This window comes from Salmo trutta, unplaced genomic scaffold (genome assembly GCF_901001165.1).
Source record: "Salmo trutta unplaced genomic scaffold, fSalTru1.1, whole genome shotgun sequence".
Classification (NCBI taxonomy): domain Eukaryota; kingdom Metazoa; phylum Chordata; class Actinopteri; order Salmoniformes; family Salmonidae; genus Salmo; species Salmo trutta.
In genome coordinates, this window is record NW_021823216.1 from 418,787 (window position 1) to 432,415 (window position 13,629).

Sequence of the window (13,629 nt, forward strand, 5' to 3'; positions counted from 1 at the left end):
ATCAGCCATTAAACCCCTACAACTCATCCAGAACGCCGCAGCCCGTCTGGTGTTCAACTTTCCCAAGTTCTCTCACGTCACCCCGCTCCTCCGCACACTCCACTGGCTTCCAGTTGAAGCTCGCATCTGCTACAAGACCATGGTGCTTGCCTACGGAGCTGTGAGGGGAACGGCACCTCTGTACCTTCAGGCTCTGATCAGTCCCGACACCCAAAGAAGGGCACTGCGTTCATCCACCTCTGGCCTGCTCGCCTCCCTACCTCTGCGGAAGCACAGTTCCCGCTCAGCCCAGTCAAAACTGTTCGCTGCTCTGGCACCCCAATGGTGGAACAAGCTCCCTCACGACGCCAGGACAGCGGAGTCAATCACCACCTTCCGGAGACACCTGAAACCCCACCTCTTTAAGGAATACCTGGGATAGGATAAAGTAATCCTTCTAACCCCCCCACCCCCCCAAAAAAAGATATAGATGTACTATTGTAAAGTGCTTGTTCCACTGGTGAATGCAGCAATTTGTAAGTCGCTCTGGATAAGAGCGTCTGCTAAATGACTTATGTAAATGTAAGATGCTTTCTGTATGGTCCTCATCACCTGCCTTCTGAAGAACAATAGGCTATTTTCCTTCATTAGATTGATTGGAAAGTTCTGGTGTAAGGGCTTGATTTGGCAAAGGGATGAATTCCAAATCAACCTCTAGTACCTAGGCCAGGGGTATCCAACTCATTCCATGGAGGGCCTTGTGTCTGCTGGTTTTAATTGTTAAGCCCTCGACAACCAGGTGAGGGGACTTCCTTCCTAATTAGCGACCTTCATCAAGTACAAGGGAGGAGCGAAAATATGCAGACACTCGGCCCTCCGTGGAATGAGTTTGACACGTGATCTAGGCCGTCTTGGATATTTTAAATGACCATATAGGTGAAGGCAAGTCCTCTACTGGCTCATTCATCAGAGTAATCAGCAAGTAACAATTATCATCTGAATCCAATCGACTAATTACGCCTACTGCCAATTAACTACATTATCAAGGCTAACAAGCTGTACCTACTGCTAATGAAATACATTATCAAGGCTCCCAACCTGTACCTACTGCTAATGAACTACATTATCAAGGTTAACAAGCTGTACCTACTGCTAATGAACTACATTATCAAGGTTAACAAGCTGTACCTACTGCTAATGAACTACATTATCAAGGCTAACAAGCTGTACCTACTGCTAATGAAATACATTATCAAGGCTCCCAACCTGTACCTACTGCTAATGAATTACATTTTCAAGGCTAACAAGCTGTACCTACTGCTAATGAACTACATTGTCAAGGTTAACAAGCTGTACCTACTGCTAATGAACTACATTATCAAGGCTAACAAGCTGTACCTACTGCTAATGAACTACATTATCAAGGTTAACAAGCTGTACCTACTGCTAATGAACTACATTATCAAGGTTAACAAGCTGTACCTACTGCTAATGAACTACATTATCAAGGCTAACAAGCTGCCATGATCCAATGCGGTGATGTTCAGCAGGTTGGGGGTCCATTCCATTTCAAGTCCAGTCAATTCACAAAGCAAACCAAATTCCATTCCAAATGTTCCTCGTTGAAGAGAATTGGAATTTGACTTCCTAAATTGACTGGAATTGAACCCCAATACTGACATTCGGTATCAAGTACATGTTTATCATTCATGCATGCAGTATTGGATATGTCAAAGCCACCTTTACATCAAGTCATGATTGCGGTCAATTTGAATTGAAGTCAGTCAATTCAGGAAGTGAAAACTTGGAATACATTATTACTGCTTGTACAGTGGGGGAAAAAAGTATATGATCCCCTGCTGATTTTGTACGTTTGCCCACTGACAAAGAAAGGATCAGTCTATAATTTTAATGGTAGGTTTATTTGAACAGTGAGAGACAGAATAACAACAAAAATATCCAGAAAAACGCATGTCAAAAATGTTATAAATTGATTTGCATTTTAATGAGGGAAATAAGTATTTGACCCCTCTCAATCTAAAAGATTTCTGGCTCCCAGGTGTCTTTTATACAGGTAACGAGCTGAGATTAGGAGCACACTCTTAAAGGGAGTGCTCCTAACCGCAGCTTGTTAACTGTAAAAAAGACAAATGTCCTAAGAAGCAATCAATCAGATTCCAAACTCTGCACCATGGCCAAGACCAAAGAGCTCTCCAAGGATGTCAGAGACAAGATTGTAGACCTACACAAGGCTGGAATGGGCTACAAGACCATCGCCAAGCAGCATGGTGAGAAGGTGACAACATTTGATGCATTTTTCACAAATGGAAGAAATACAATAGAACTGTCAATATCCCTCGACCTGTGGCTCCATGCAAGATCACACCTCGTGGAGTTGCAATGATCATGAGAACGGTGAGGAATCAGCCCAGAACTACACGGTAGGATCTTGTCAATGATCTCAAGGCAGCTGGGACCATAGTCACCAAGAAAACAATTGGTAACACACTACGCCGTGAAGGACTGAAATCCTGCAGCGCCCGCAAGGTCCCCCTGCTCAAGAATACATATACAGGCCCGTCTGAAGTCTGCCAATGAACATCTGAATGACTCAGAGGACAACTGGTGAAAGTGTTGTGGTCAGATGAGACCAAAATGGAGCTCTTTGACATCAACTCAACTCGCCGTGTTTGGAGGAGGAGGAATGCTGCCTATGACCCCAAGAACACCATCTCCACCGTCAAAAATGGAGGTGGAAACATTATGCTTTGGGGGTGTTTTTCTGCTAAGGGGACAGGACAACTTCACCGCATCAAAGGGACGATGGACGGGGCCATGTACCGTCAAATCTTGGGTGAGAACCTCCTTCCCTCAGCCAGGGCATTGAAAATGGGTCGTGGATGGGTATTCCAGCATGACAATGACCCAAAACACATGGCCAAGGCAACAAAGGAGTGGCTCAAGAAGAAGCACATTAAGGTCCTGCAGTGGCCTAGCCAGTCTCCAGACCTGAATCCCATTGAAAATCTGTGGAGGGAGCTGAAGGTTCGAGTTGCCAAACGTCAGCCTCGAAACCTAAATGACTTGGAGAAGATCTGCAAAGAGGAGTGGGACAAAATCCCTCCTGAGATGTGTGCAAACCTGGTGGCCAACTACAAGAAACGTCTGACCTCTGTGATTGCCAACAAGGGTTTTGCCACCAAGTACTAAGTCATGTTTTGCAGAGGGGTCAAATACTTATTTCCCTCATTAAAATGCAAATCATTTTATAACATTTTTGAGATGCGTTTTTCAGGATATTTAGTTGTTATTCCGTCTCACACTGTTCAAATAAATCTACTATTAAAATTATAGACTGATCATTTCTTTGTAAGTGGGCAAATGTACAAAATCCGCAGGGGATCAAATACTTTTTTCCCCCCACTGTATATGAAGAGACTGGTTTTGTGAGATCCTAGAACTAAAGGTCCACTGAGTGAAAGTGTCACAGAACATTTCTAAAGCCACTAACCCACAGAGGCCAAACCACACCCTTAACATGAAGATTAAAACATGACTGGCCTACTATGTGACAAGCCACTAACCCACAGAGGCCAAACCACACCCTAAACATGAAGATTAAAACACCACTGACCTACTATGTGACAAGCCACTAACCCACAGGGGCCAAACCACACCCTAAACATGAAGATTAAAACACCACTGACCTACTATGGGACAAATAACAAGACCTCCCCCTGCTGCTCCTCTTCCCTTTACAGGCATTTCAGCCCAAATGACACACATTTGTAAAGTATTCCGACCACTGGACTTTTTGTTATGTTACAGCCTTATTATAAAATGGATTCATTTAATGTTTTTCATGTATCTACACACAATACCCCATAATGACAAAGTGAACAGGTTTTTAGAAATGTTTGTTAATGTATATATATATTTTGTTGCAGAAACATCTTATTTACATAAGTATTCAGACCCTTTGCTATGATACTCAAAATTGAGCTCAGGTGCATCCTGTTTCCAGTGATCATCCTTGAGATGTTTCTACAACTTGATTGGAGTCCACCTGTGGTAAATTGAATTAATTGGACATGATTTGGAACAGCAAGATCTGTCTATATAAGGTTTCACAGTTGACAGTGCACGTCAGAGCAAAAACCAAGTCATGAGGTCAAAGGAATTGTCCGTAGAGCTCCAAGACAGGATTGTGTCGAGGCACAGATCTGGGGTACGGTACCCCAAAAAATTCTGCAGCGTTGAAGGTCCATGAACACAGTGGCCCCCATCATTCTTAAATGGAAGAAGTTTGGAACCACCAGTACTTTCTTTGAGCTGGCCAACCGGCCAAACTGAGCAATCAGGGGAGAAGGGTCTTGGTCAGGGAGGTGACCAAGAACCTGATGGTCACTCTGACAGAGCTCCAGAGGTCCTCTGTGGAGCTGGGAGAACCTTCCGGAAGGACAACCATCTCTGCAGCACTCCACCAATCAGGCCTTTATGCTAGAGTGGCCAGACGGAGACCAACCCTCAGTACAAGGCACATGACAGCCGGCTTGGAGTCTTGGCACCTGAAGACTCTCAGACCATGAGAAACAAGATTCTCTGGTCTGATGAAACCAAGATTGAACTCTTTGGCCCGAATGCCAAGCTCCACGTCTGGAGAAAACCTGGTACCATCCCTACGGTGAAGCATGGTGGTGGGATGTTTTTCAGCGGCAGGGACTGGGAGACTAGTCAGGATCGAGGCAAAGATGAACAGAGCAAAGTACAGAGAGATCCTTGATGAAAATCTGCTCCCGAGCGCTGCGGACCTCAGACTCGTGTGAAGATTCACCTTCCAACAGGACAACAACCCTAAGCACACAGCCAAGACAACACAGGAATGGCTTCGTGACAAGTTTCTGAATGTCCTTGAGTGGCCCAGCCAGATTCCGGACTTGAACATCTCTGGAGAGATCTGAAAATAGCTGTGCAGCGACGCTCCCCATCCAACCTGACAGAGCTTGAGAGGATCTGCAGAGAAGAATGGGAGAAACTCCCTAAAAACAGGTGTGCCAAGCTTGTAGCGTCATACCCAAGAAGACTCAAGGCTGTAATCGCTGCCGATGGCGTTCCAACAAAGTACTGAGTAAAGGATTCTTGTCATATCAGTTTTTTATTTTTAATAATCTAGCAAAAATCTCGAAACCAGTTTTTGCTTTTTCATTATGCGAAAGTGTGTAGATTGAGGGTAAAAACGATTTAATATTTTTTTTAAATATGGCTGTAACGTAACAAAATATGGAAAAAGTCAAGGGGTCTGAATACTTTCTCAATGCACTGTAGATAGTGCACTACTTTTGACCAGAGCCCTATGGACCTGGTCAAAAGTAGAGCACTATAAAGGTAATGAGGTGCAATTTGGGAAGCAGCTGACTGCTAACCTGCGGCTGACTGTGGCTGCCTCCCGCCTCTACTGAATGTGTTTGGTGCTTCAGCGGTTGGCTATTGGGACAGCATTATCCTATGCAGTGTACAATAATGTATCATTTTAAATGTAAATGTGAGGGTTGGCCGTTGTAAGGAAGTGTGTTTCCCCTCACCAGAATGAGCATGCATCGGTTTTCCTTAATGGCTCCCCAGCAGCCCAGGAAGCCCAGTACCATGATGATGACACCAGCAGCTATCAGCAGGTCAAACGGCACTTCCTCATCCATTATCTGAGGTAGGGGGACAGACAGTTACATGTAGATATTACAACATCTAAATATTTATATTTACTAAGATATGCTGCAGGTGTTCTGTAACCATTTTAGGTCTTGATGATTGGATCCATTTGTATCAAGGTGATGGGTATGCATGTGTTATTTTTACTGTGCAAAGAGGGCTTTTATGTAATGTTGTACTGGACATTTCCTTACCACGTTTCCATTTCTGCTCACTTTGAGGTAGATGGAGACACCAAGAATGATGTAGCCACTGATCTGGAAAACAAAATGAGATGAAATGAGTGCTTTATCTAGAATCATCTTTAGAAAGTTGTGCATTTCATTGTCACTGGGATTGAAGGAACAGGTCTTGTTGCATATCAACTCAACATGAATGTGGATTCATTTCAAAGAATCACAAAAAACACACTAGCTACATCTGGTGGCAACTCTGAGGAACTACAATTGAACCAGCCCCTCTGTGGAACTGGCCATTCGACATAGGCAAGATGCAGTAGATGGTATAAAATACAGTATATACATATGAGATGAGTAATTTAGGATATCTAAACAATTTTAAAGTGGCATTATTTAAAGTGACTAGTGATACCATTATTGTGGCCAGTGATTTGAGTCTGTATGTAGGCAGCAGCCCCTCTGAGTTAGTGATGGCTGTTTAACAGTCTGATGGCCTTGAGATAGAAGCTGTTTTTCACTCTCTCGGTCCCAGCTTTGATGCACCTGTACTGACCTCACCTTCTGGATGGTAGCGGGGTGAACAGGCAGTGGCTCAGGTGGTTGCTGTCCTTGATGATTATTTTTGTCTTTCTGTGACATTGGTTGCTGTAGGTGTCCTGGAGGGCAGGTAGTTTGCCCCCGGTGAAGCGTTGGGCAGGAAAACTTAACTGATCATATAAAACCACATCCTGTTAGAAAATAACTTAATGGTTTGCAGTACCGTCAGTCCTGGTACCAAATCTCTTCCATTTGTGTGCAATGGGATGTACTCTTCATACCATTTAACCCTCTGTATTTAACAGAGGGTTAAATACACGACAAGTAATGATGGAAATGTAAACCAGGTGTGTGAGAAAACAAGACAAAACAAATGGAAAATTAAAAGTGGATTGGCGATGGCTAGAAGACCGGTGACGTCGACCGCCGAATGTCGCCCGGACAAGGAGAGGAACCGACTTCGGCAACCCGGAGGGCAAGATGCAGGGCGATCCGGACGGAGAAACTCCCGCACCATTGAAGGGTCCAACACGTCCTCCACCGGAACCCAGCATCTCTCCTCCGGACCTACCCCTCCCACTCCACGTGGTACTGAAGGCCCCTCGCCCGACGCATTGAATCCAGTATGGAGCGAAAGGAATACGCTGGGGCCCCCCTTGATGTCCAGAGGGAACCTCCCGCACCTCAGACTCCTGGAGTGGGCCAGCCACCACCGGATTGAGGAGAGACACATGGAACGAGGGGGTTAATACGGTAATCGGGGGGAAGTTGTAACCTGTAACTAACCTCGTTCAGTCTCCTCAGGACTTTAAATGGCCCCACAAACCGCGGCCCCAGCTTCCGGCAGGGCAGGCGGAGGGGCAGGATTCGGGTCGAGAGCCAGACCCGACCTCACTGCGGTGATGGTCTGCGCTGGCTTTCTGGTGAAGCACTGCCCGCTGGAGGTGAATATGAGCGGCGTCGCTTGTCTCCTCCGTGTGCCTGAACCAGTTGTCCACCGCAGGAGCCTCGATCTGACTCTGATGCCATGGCGCCAGAACCGGCTGGTACCCCAGTACGCACTGGAAAGGGCAGAGGATAGTAGAGGAGTGGCGGAGCGAGTTCTGGGCCATCTCTGCCCAGGGCACGAACGCCGCCCACTCCCCCGGCCGGTCCTGGTTAATAAGACCTCAGAAACCTACCCACCTCCTGGTTTACTCTCTCCACCTGCCCGTTACTCTCGGGGTGGAAACCTGAGGTAAGGCTGATCGAGACCCCCAGACGTTCCATGAATGCCCTCCAGACCCTCAACGTGAACTGTGGACCCTGATCAGACACTATATCCTCAGGCACCCCGTAGTGCCGGAAGACGTGTGTAAACAAGGCCTTCGCAGTCTGTAGGGCCGTAGGGAGACCGGGCAGAGGGAGGAGATGGCAGGACTTAGAAAACCGGTCCACAACGACCAGGATCGTGGTGTTACCCTGTGAAGGAGGAAGATCTGTAAGGAAATCCACCGACAGGTGCGACCAAGCCCGTTGTGGGACGGGTAAGGGGTGTAGCTTACCTCTGGGCAGGTGCCTAGGAGCCTTACACTGGGCGCACACCGAGCAGGAGGAAACACAAACCCTCACGTCCTTAGCCAACGTGGGCCACCAGTACTTCCCATTCAGACAACGCACCGTTCGACCGATGCCTGGATGACCAGAGGAGGGTGACATGTGGACCCAATAGATCAGCCGGTCACGGACAGCAGACGGAATGTACAGACGCCCAGCGGGACACTGAAGGGGAGTGGGCTCTGCACGTAGCGCCTGCTCAATGTCCGCGTCCAGCTCCCACACTACCGGCGCCACCAGGCAGGAGGCCGGGAGTATGGGGGTGGGATCCATGGGCCGCTCCTCTGTGTCATACAGCCGGGACAGTGCGTCTGCCTTCACGTTCTGGAAACCTGGTCTGTAAGAAAGGGTGAAAACAAAACGGATGAAAAACATGGCCCACCTTGCCTGGCGAGGGTTCAGTCTCCTCGCTGCCCGGATGTACTCCAGATTGCGGTTGTCAGTCCAAATGAGAAAAGGGTGTTTAGCCCCCTCAAGCCAATGCCTCCACGCCTTCAAGGCCTTGACGACAGGCAACAGCTCCCGGTCCCCCATGTCATTGTTTCGCTCCGCCGGGCTGAGCTTCCTCGAGAAGAAGGCACAAGGGCAGAGCTTCAGTGGCGTACCGGAGCGCTGAGAGAGCACGGCTCTTATCCCAGCCTCGGACGCGTCCACCTCCACCATGAATGCTAAAGAGGGATCCGGATGGGCCAGCAAGGGAGCCGAGGTAAACAGAGCCCTCAGGTGACCAAAAGCCCTGTCCGCCTCAGCCGACCACTGCAAACGTACCTGTCCCCCCTTCAGCAGTGAGGTAATGGGAGACGCTACCTGACCAAAACCCTGGATAAACCTCCGGTAGTAATTGGCAAACCTAAGAAACCGCTGCACCTCCTTTACCATGGAGGGAGTCGGCCAATTACGTACGGCTGAAATGCGGTCACTCTCCTTCTCCACCCCTGAGGTGGAAATGCGGTACCCTAGGAAGGAGACGGACTGTTGGAAGAATAGGCAATTCTCAGCCTTGACGTACAGGTCATGCTCCAACAGTCGACACAGCACCCTGCGTACCAGGGACACATGCTCAGCGCATGTAGCGGAGTATATCAGAATGTCATCAATATACACCACTACACCCTGCCCGTGCAGGTCCCTGAAAGTCTCGTCTACAAAGGCTTGGAAGACTGATGGAGCATTCATCAACCCGTACGGCATGACGAGGTACTCATAATGCCCTGAGGTTGTACTGAACGCCGCCTTCCACTCGTCTCCCTCCCGGATACGCACCAGGTTGTAAGCGCTCCTGAGATCTAGTTTGGTGAAGAAGCGCGCCCCGTGCATTGACTCAATCGCTGTGGCGATAAGAGGTAGCGAGTAACTGTACCTCACAGTAATCTGATTTAGGCCTCGATAGTCAATACACGGGCGCAGACCTCCCTCCTTCTTCTTCACTAAAAAGAAACTGGGATTTGGAGACATATGTTTCCATAGCCGCCGCCTCCGCCTGTGACAGGGGATACACGTGACTCCTGTGAAGTGCGGCGTCTACCAAGAGATTTATCGCACAATCCCCCCGTCAATGGGGTGGTAATTGAGTCGCCTTCTTTTTGGAGAAGACGAGAGCCAAATCGGCATATTCAGGAGGAATGCGCACGGTGGAGACTTGGTCTGGACTTTCCACCGTAGTAGCACCAATGGAAACCCATAAACACCTCCCCGAGCACTCTCGCGACCACCCCGTGAGAGCCCTCCGTTGCCATGAAACAGTGGGGTCGTGACAACCTAACCAGGGTAGGCCTAGCACCACGGGAAACGCAGGAGAGTCAATGAAGAGGAGACTGTTTCTCTCCATGTGACCCCCCTGCGTCACCATGCACAGAGGACCGGTGGCCTCCCTAATCAACCCTGACCCTAATGGTCGACTGTCTAAGGCGTGAACTGGGAAGGGCATAGCCACTGGAACGATGGGGATCCCTAAACTATGGGTGAATGATCTGTCTATAAAATTCCCAGCCGCGCCTGAATCGATGAGCGCCTTATGCTGGGAATGCGGGGAAAACTCAGGAAAAGTAACAAACAAAAACTTGTGTACAACAGAGGGCTCTGGGTGAGAATGATGCCTTCTCACCTGGGGGGACGCCAGAGTGCCCTGCCTGCTGCCTCAACTCCCAGAGGGACCAACCCGACACCGACCGGCAGTGTGACCTCTGCGGCCACAGATGGTGCACGAGACGGAACCTCCTCCGGTCTCCCTGAGCGCAGCACCTCCCAGCTCCATGGGCATCGGAGCGGTGGTGCTGGGGGATGGAACCGACAGACCCCGCTCTGGACGTCCGCGGGTAGCCAGCAGGTTATCCAGCCGAATGGACAGGTCCACCAGCTGGTCGAAAGTGAGGGTGATGTCCCTGCAGGCCAATTCTCGACGGACGTCCTCGCGCAAACTGCAGCGATAGTGGTCGATCAGGGCCCTGTCGTTCCATCCCGCGCCGGCGGCCAGGGTGCGAATGTCCATCGCAAACTCCTGGGCGCTCCTCGTCCCCTGCCTCAGATGGAAGAGGCGTTCACCCGCCCGGGTGAAATCCTCGAAATGGTTCAACGCCGCATCTCCTTCTCCCCACACGGCGTTGGCCCACTCCAGGGCTTTCCCCGAGAGGCACGAGACGAGGGCGGACACCTTCTCACGGCCCGAAGGAGCCGGGTGGACGGTTGCCAGGTAGAGATCCAGCTGCAACAGGAAACCCTGGCAGCGCGCAGCCGCCCGTCGTACTCCCGGGGAAGGGCGAGACGAATCCCACTGGGACTGGGTGAAGGGGGGCGAGTAGTGGAGACCCTGGTTGTGCTGGTGGAGGCGCTGGAGGAACTCTCTGTCTCTCCCAGCGGTCCATGGTTTGGACAACGCGGTCCATGGCGTCGCCGAGATGGTGGAGCATTGCCCGTGCTCCTGGACGTGCTCCTCAACCTCTTTACCAGGGGCACCTTCTCCCGCTGACTCCATATTGTGGGTGTGAATTTCTGTCAAGGGGTGAGTGTAGCTGGTGCATAGAAGTCAGGCGAAGGAGAGCAGAGATGAATGGGCAAAGCACTTTACTTAGGCAATCATTTGCACAGAACGCTACCACGTCAACAAAACAAATGCATAACGAACAAGTGAGGCAGCACAAAGTACAAAAACCCAAGTACAAAGTACAGGCTGCCACAAAGCACGGGTATAAAACAGAACCCGGTGCAAGGCAGCCGGAAGCGTGTCAACCTCAACAATAAACAATTTCACACACAGACTTGGGGGGAACAGAGGGTTAAATACACGACAAGTAATGATGGAAATGTAAACCAGGTGTGTGGGAAAACAAGACAAAACAAATGGAAAATTAAAAGTGGATCGGCGATGGCTAGAAGACCAGTGACGTCGACCGCCGAACGCCGCCAGAACAAGGAGAGGAACCGACTTTGCCGGAAGTTGTGACGTGTTCACACTTTTGACTGGTACTCTATATTAATCAAACTAAATGTGGTGTAGGTTAGGATATCTGAACATTTAAAGTTGATATAACTCAGAATACTTGATGCAGCACAATAACTTCAAATAGTAAGTTGAAAAAGCAAATATTTGTTTTCAGTGGATATACAAGTCCAGTACCGTACTCTGTAAAGAAGCTGGATCCTTCACTCTGCTCTGCACAGCATAACAATGAGCTGACGAGTTCAGATAGGAATGTCATTTGTAATCAGACGTCCAAGTCAAGACACTGCCATTAAACAGAAACATAAACACCCTTCAATTTAATTATTTTCTAAAAGATTCATATTTCAGTCATAGTAGCCAAATTCAGTAGCATTGAAGTGAAGTTTTATATTTTTCCGGAACAACGCCACAAGTGCAGGCAGACACCTCTTAGAGAGTATGTGTAAGGGTGGGATAAGATTAGTCAAGGCCACTGCAGCACTTTGAGTGAGTTTACACAGGCAGCCCAATCCTTTTGACCTTTCAGATCAGATCTGAAAAAGATCTAATCGAGTTTTGTAATGGTGAGAGGTTAGCATGTCTTGGGGCTATGATATTTGTGTGCCTGTAACTTTCTGACTCATAGCCAAGAAATCTGTAATGCTTTTAGACATTTTTGCAGAGGTCTTGGTCACACAATTTTACATATATCTAAGATGTTTGTTGCAGTATTTCTCAATGAAAAAATGTGCATGAAAACTAGCCATCCTTCCGTAAATGACAACAAACACTTCATTGAGGAATCCCATCCACTCCTACTAGGAGTACTACTGCTGACCAAACACCAATGAAGGGGCGTAGACTTCAGCTACCGAACTTCAACTTGCCTCAAGAAAAAATGTTGTGTGCCTGTACAGCTGGGAAAAAAAACCTGGGAAACACCAAAAAGAAGGGAAACGTCACAAAATGTTGTCATTATATATGCGCAAACTGTTTCCACTGGGGAGCATGTGACACTTCCTAACCCCAAACCCTACCTTCATTTTAAACCAATGAGGAAATTCAATATTAGTTCTCTGGTCAGTCACGTCCCTTTAGTTTTTCCTGACATCTTGGTACGGAGGAGGTGGCGGGTGATAAACGTTGGCGTAGGGAGGAGCATGTGTTGAAGGCAGCATGGGAGGAGCTTTAGGAATAATTCCCATTTCCATGTTGGTTGCAAAGCTAACTTAAGTTAATAAACAGATCACTGACCATTTCGAATCCCACCGTACCTTCTCCGCTGTGCAATCCGGTTTCCGAGCTGGTCACGAGTACACCTCAGCCACACTCAAGGTACTAAACGATATCATAACCGTCATCAATAAAGATTTACTGTGCGGCCGTCTTCAATGACCTGGCCAAGGCTTTCGACTCTGTCAATCACCACATTCTTATCGGCAGACTCAACAGATTTGGTTTCTCAAATGACTTCCTCGCCTGGTTCACCAACTACTTCTCAGACAGCGTTCAGTGTGTCAAATCGGAGGGCCTGTTGTCTGGACCTCTGGCAGTCTCTATGGGGGTACCACAGGGTTTAATTCTCGGGCCTACTCTTTTCTCTGTATATATCAACAATGTTGCTCTTGCTGCGGGTGATTCCCTGATTCCCTGACAACTACAAATACCTAGGTGTCTGGCTAGATTGTAAACTCTCCTTCCAGTCTCATATTAAACATCTCCAATCCAAAATTAAATCTAGAATCGGCTTTCTATTCCGCAACAATGCCTCCTTCGCTCACGCCGCCAAACATACCCTCGTAAAACTGACTATCCTACCGATCCTCGACTTCGGTGATGTCATTTACAAAATAGCCTCCAACACTCTACTCAGCAAACTGAATGCAGTCTATCACAGTGCCATCTGTTTTGTCACCAAAGCCCCATATACCACCCACCACTGCGACCTGTATGCTCTAATTGGCTGGCCCTCGCTACATATTTGTCGCCAGACCCACTGGCTCCAGGTCATCTATAAGTCTTTGCTAGGTAAAGCTCCACCTTAGCTCAGCTCACTGATCACGATAACAAAACCCACCCGTAGCACGCGCTCCAGCAGGTGTATCTAACTGGTCATCCCCAAAGCCAACATCTCCTTTGGCCGCCTTTCCTTCCAGTTCTCTGCTGCCAATGACTGGAACGAATTGCAAAAATCGCTGAAGCTGGAGACTTATA

General features: G+C 48.4%; 2 protein-coding genes across 2 annotated transcripts in view; one reads left to right on the forward strand and one right to left on the reverse strand.

Annotated features, from left to right (window-relative positions):
- The window catches only part of LOC115189731 (leucine-rich repeat-containing G-protein coupled receptor 5), a 653,393-nt gene that overhangs the window by 363,313 nt on the left and 276,451 nt on the right, over positions 1–13,629 (forward strand). The window lies entirely within an intron of this gene.
- LOC115189725 (tetraspanin-8) overlaps positions 1–13,629 on the reverse strand; it is a 40,431-nt gene that overhangs the window by 17,938 nt on the left and 8,864 nt on the right. Inside the window, exons 4-6 of the mRNA XM_029748264.1 lie at positions 6,423–6,571; positions 5,880–5,942; positions 5,562–5,678 (exon numbers count right to left, since the gene is read on the reverse strand). Of these exons, the coding sequence (XP_029604124.1) occupies positions 5,562–5,678; positions 5,880–5,942; positions 6,423–6,503 (261 nt within the window). The 5' untranslated portion in view covers positions 6,504–6,571. The remainder of the gene's footprint in view (positions 1–5,561; positions 5,679–5,879; positions 5,943–6,422; positions 6,572–13,629) is intronic.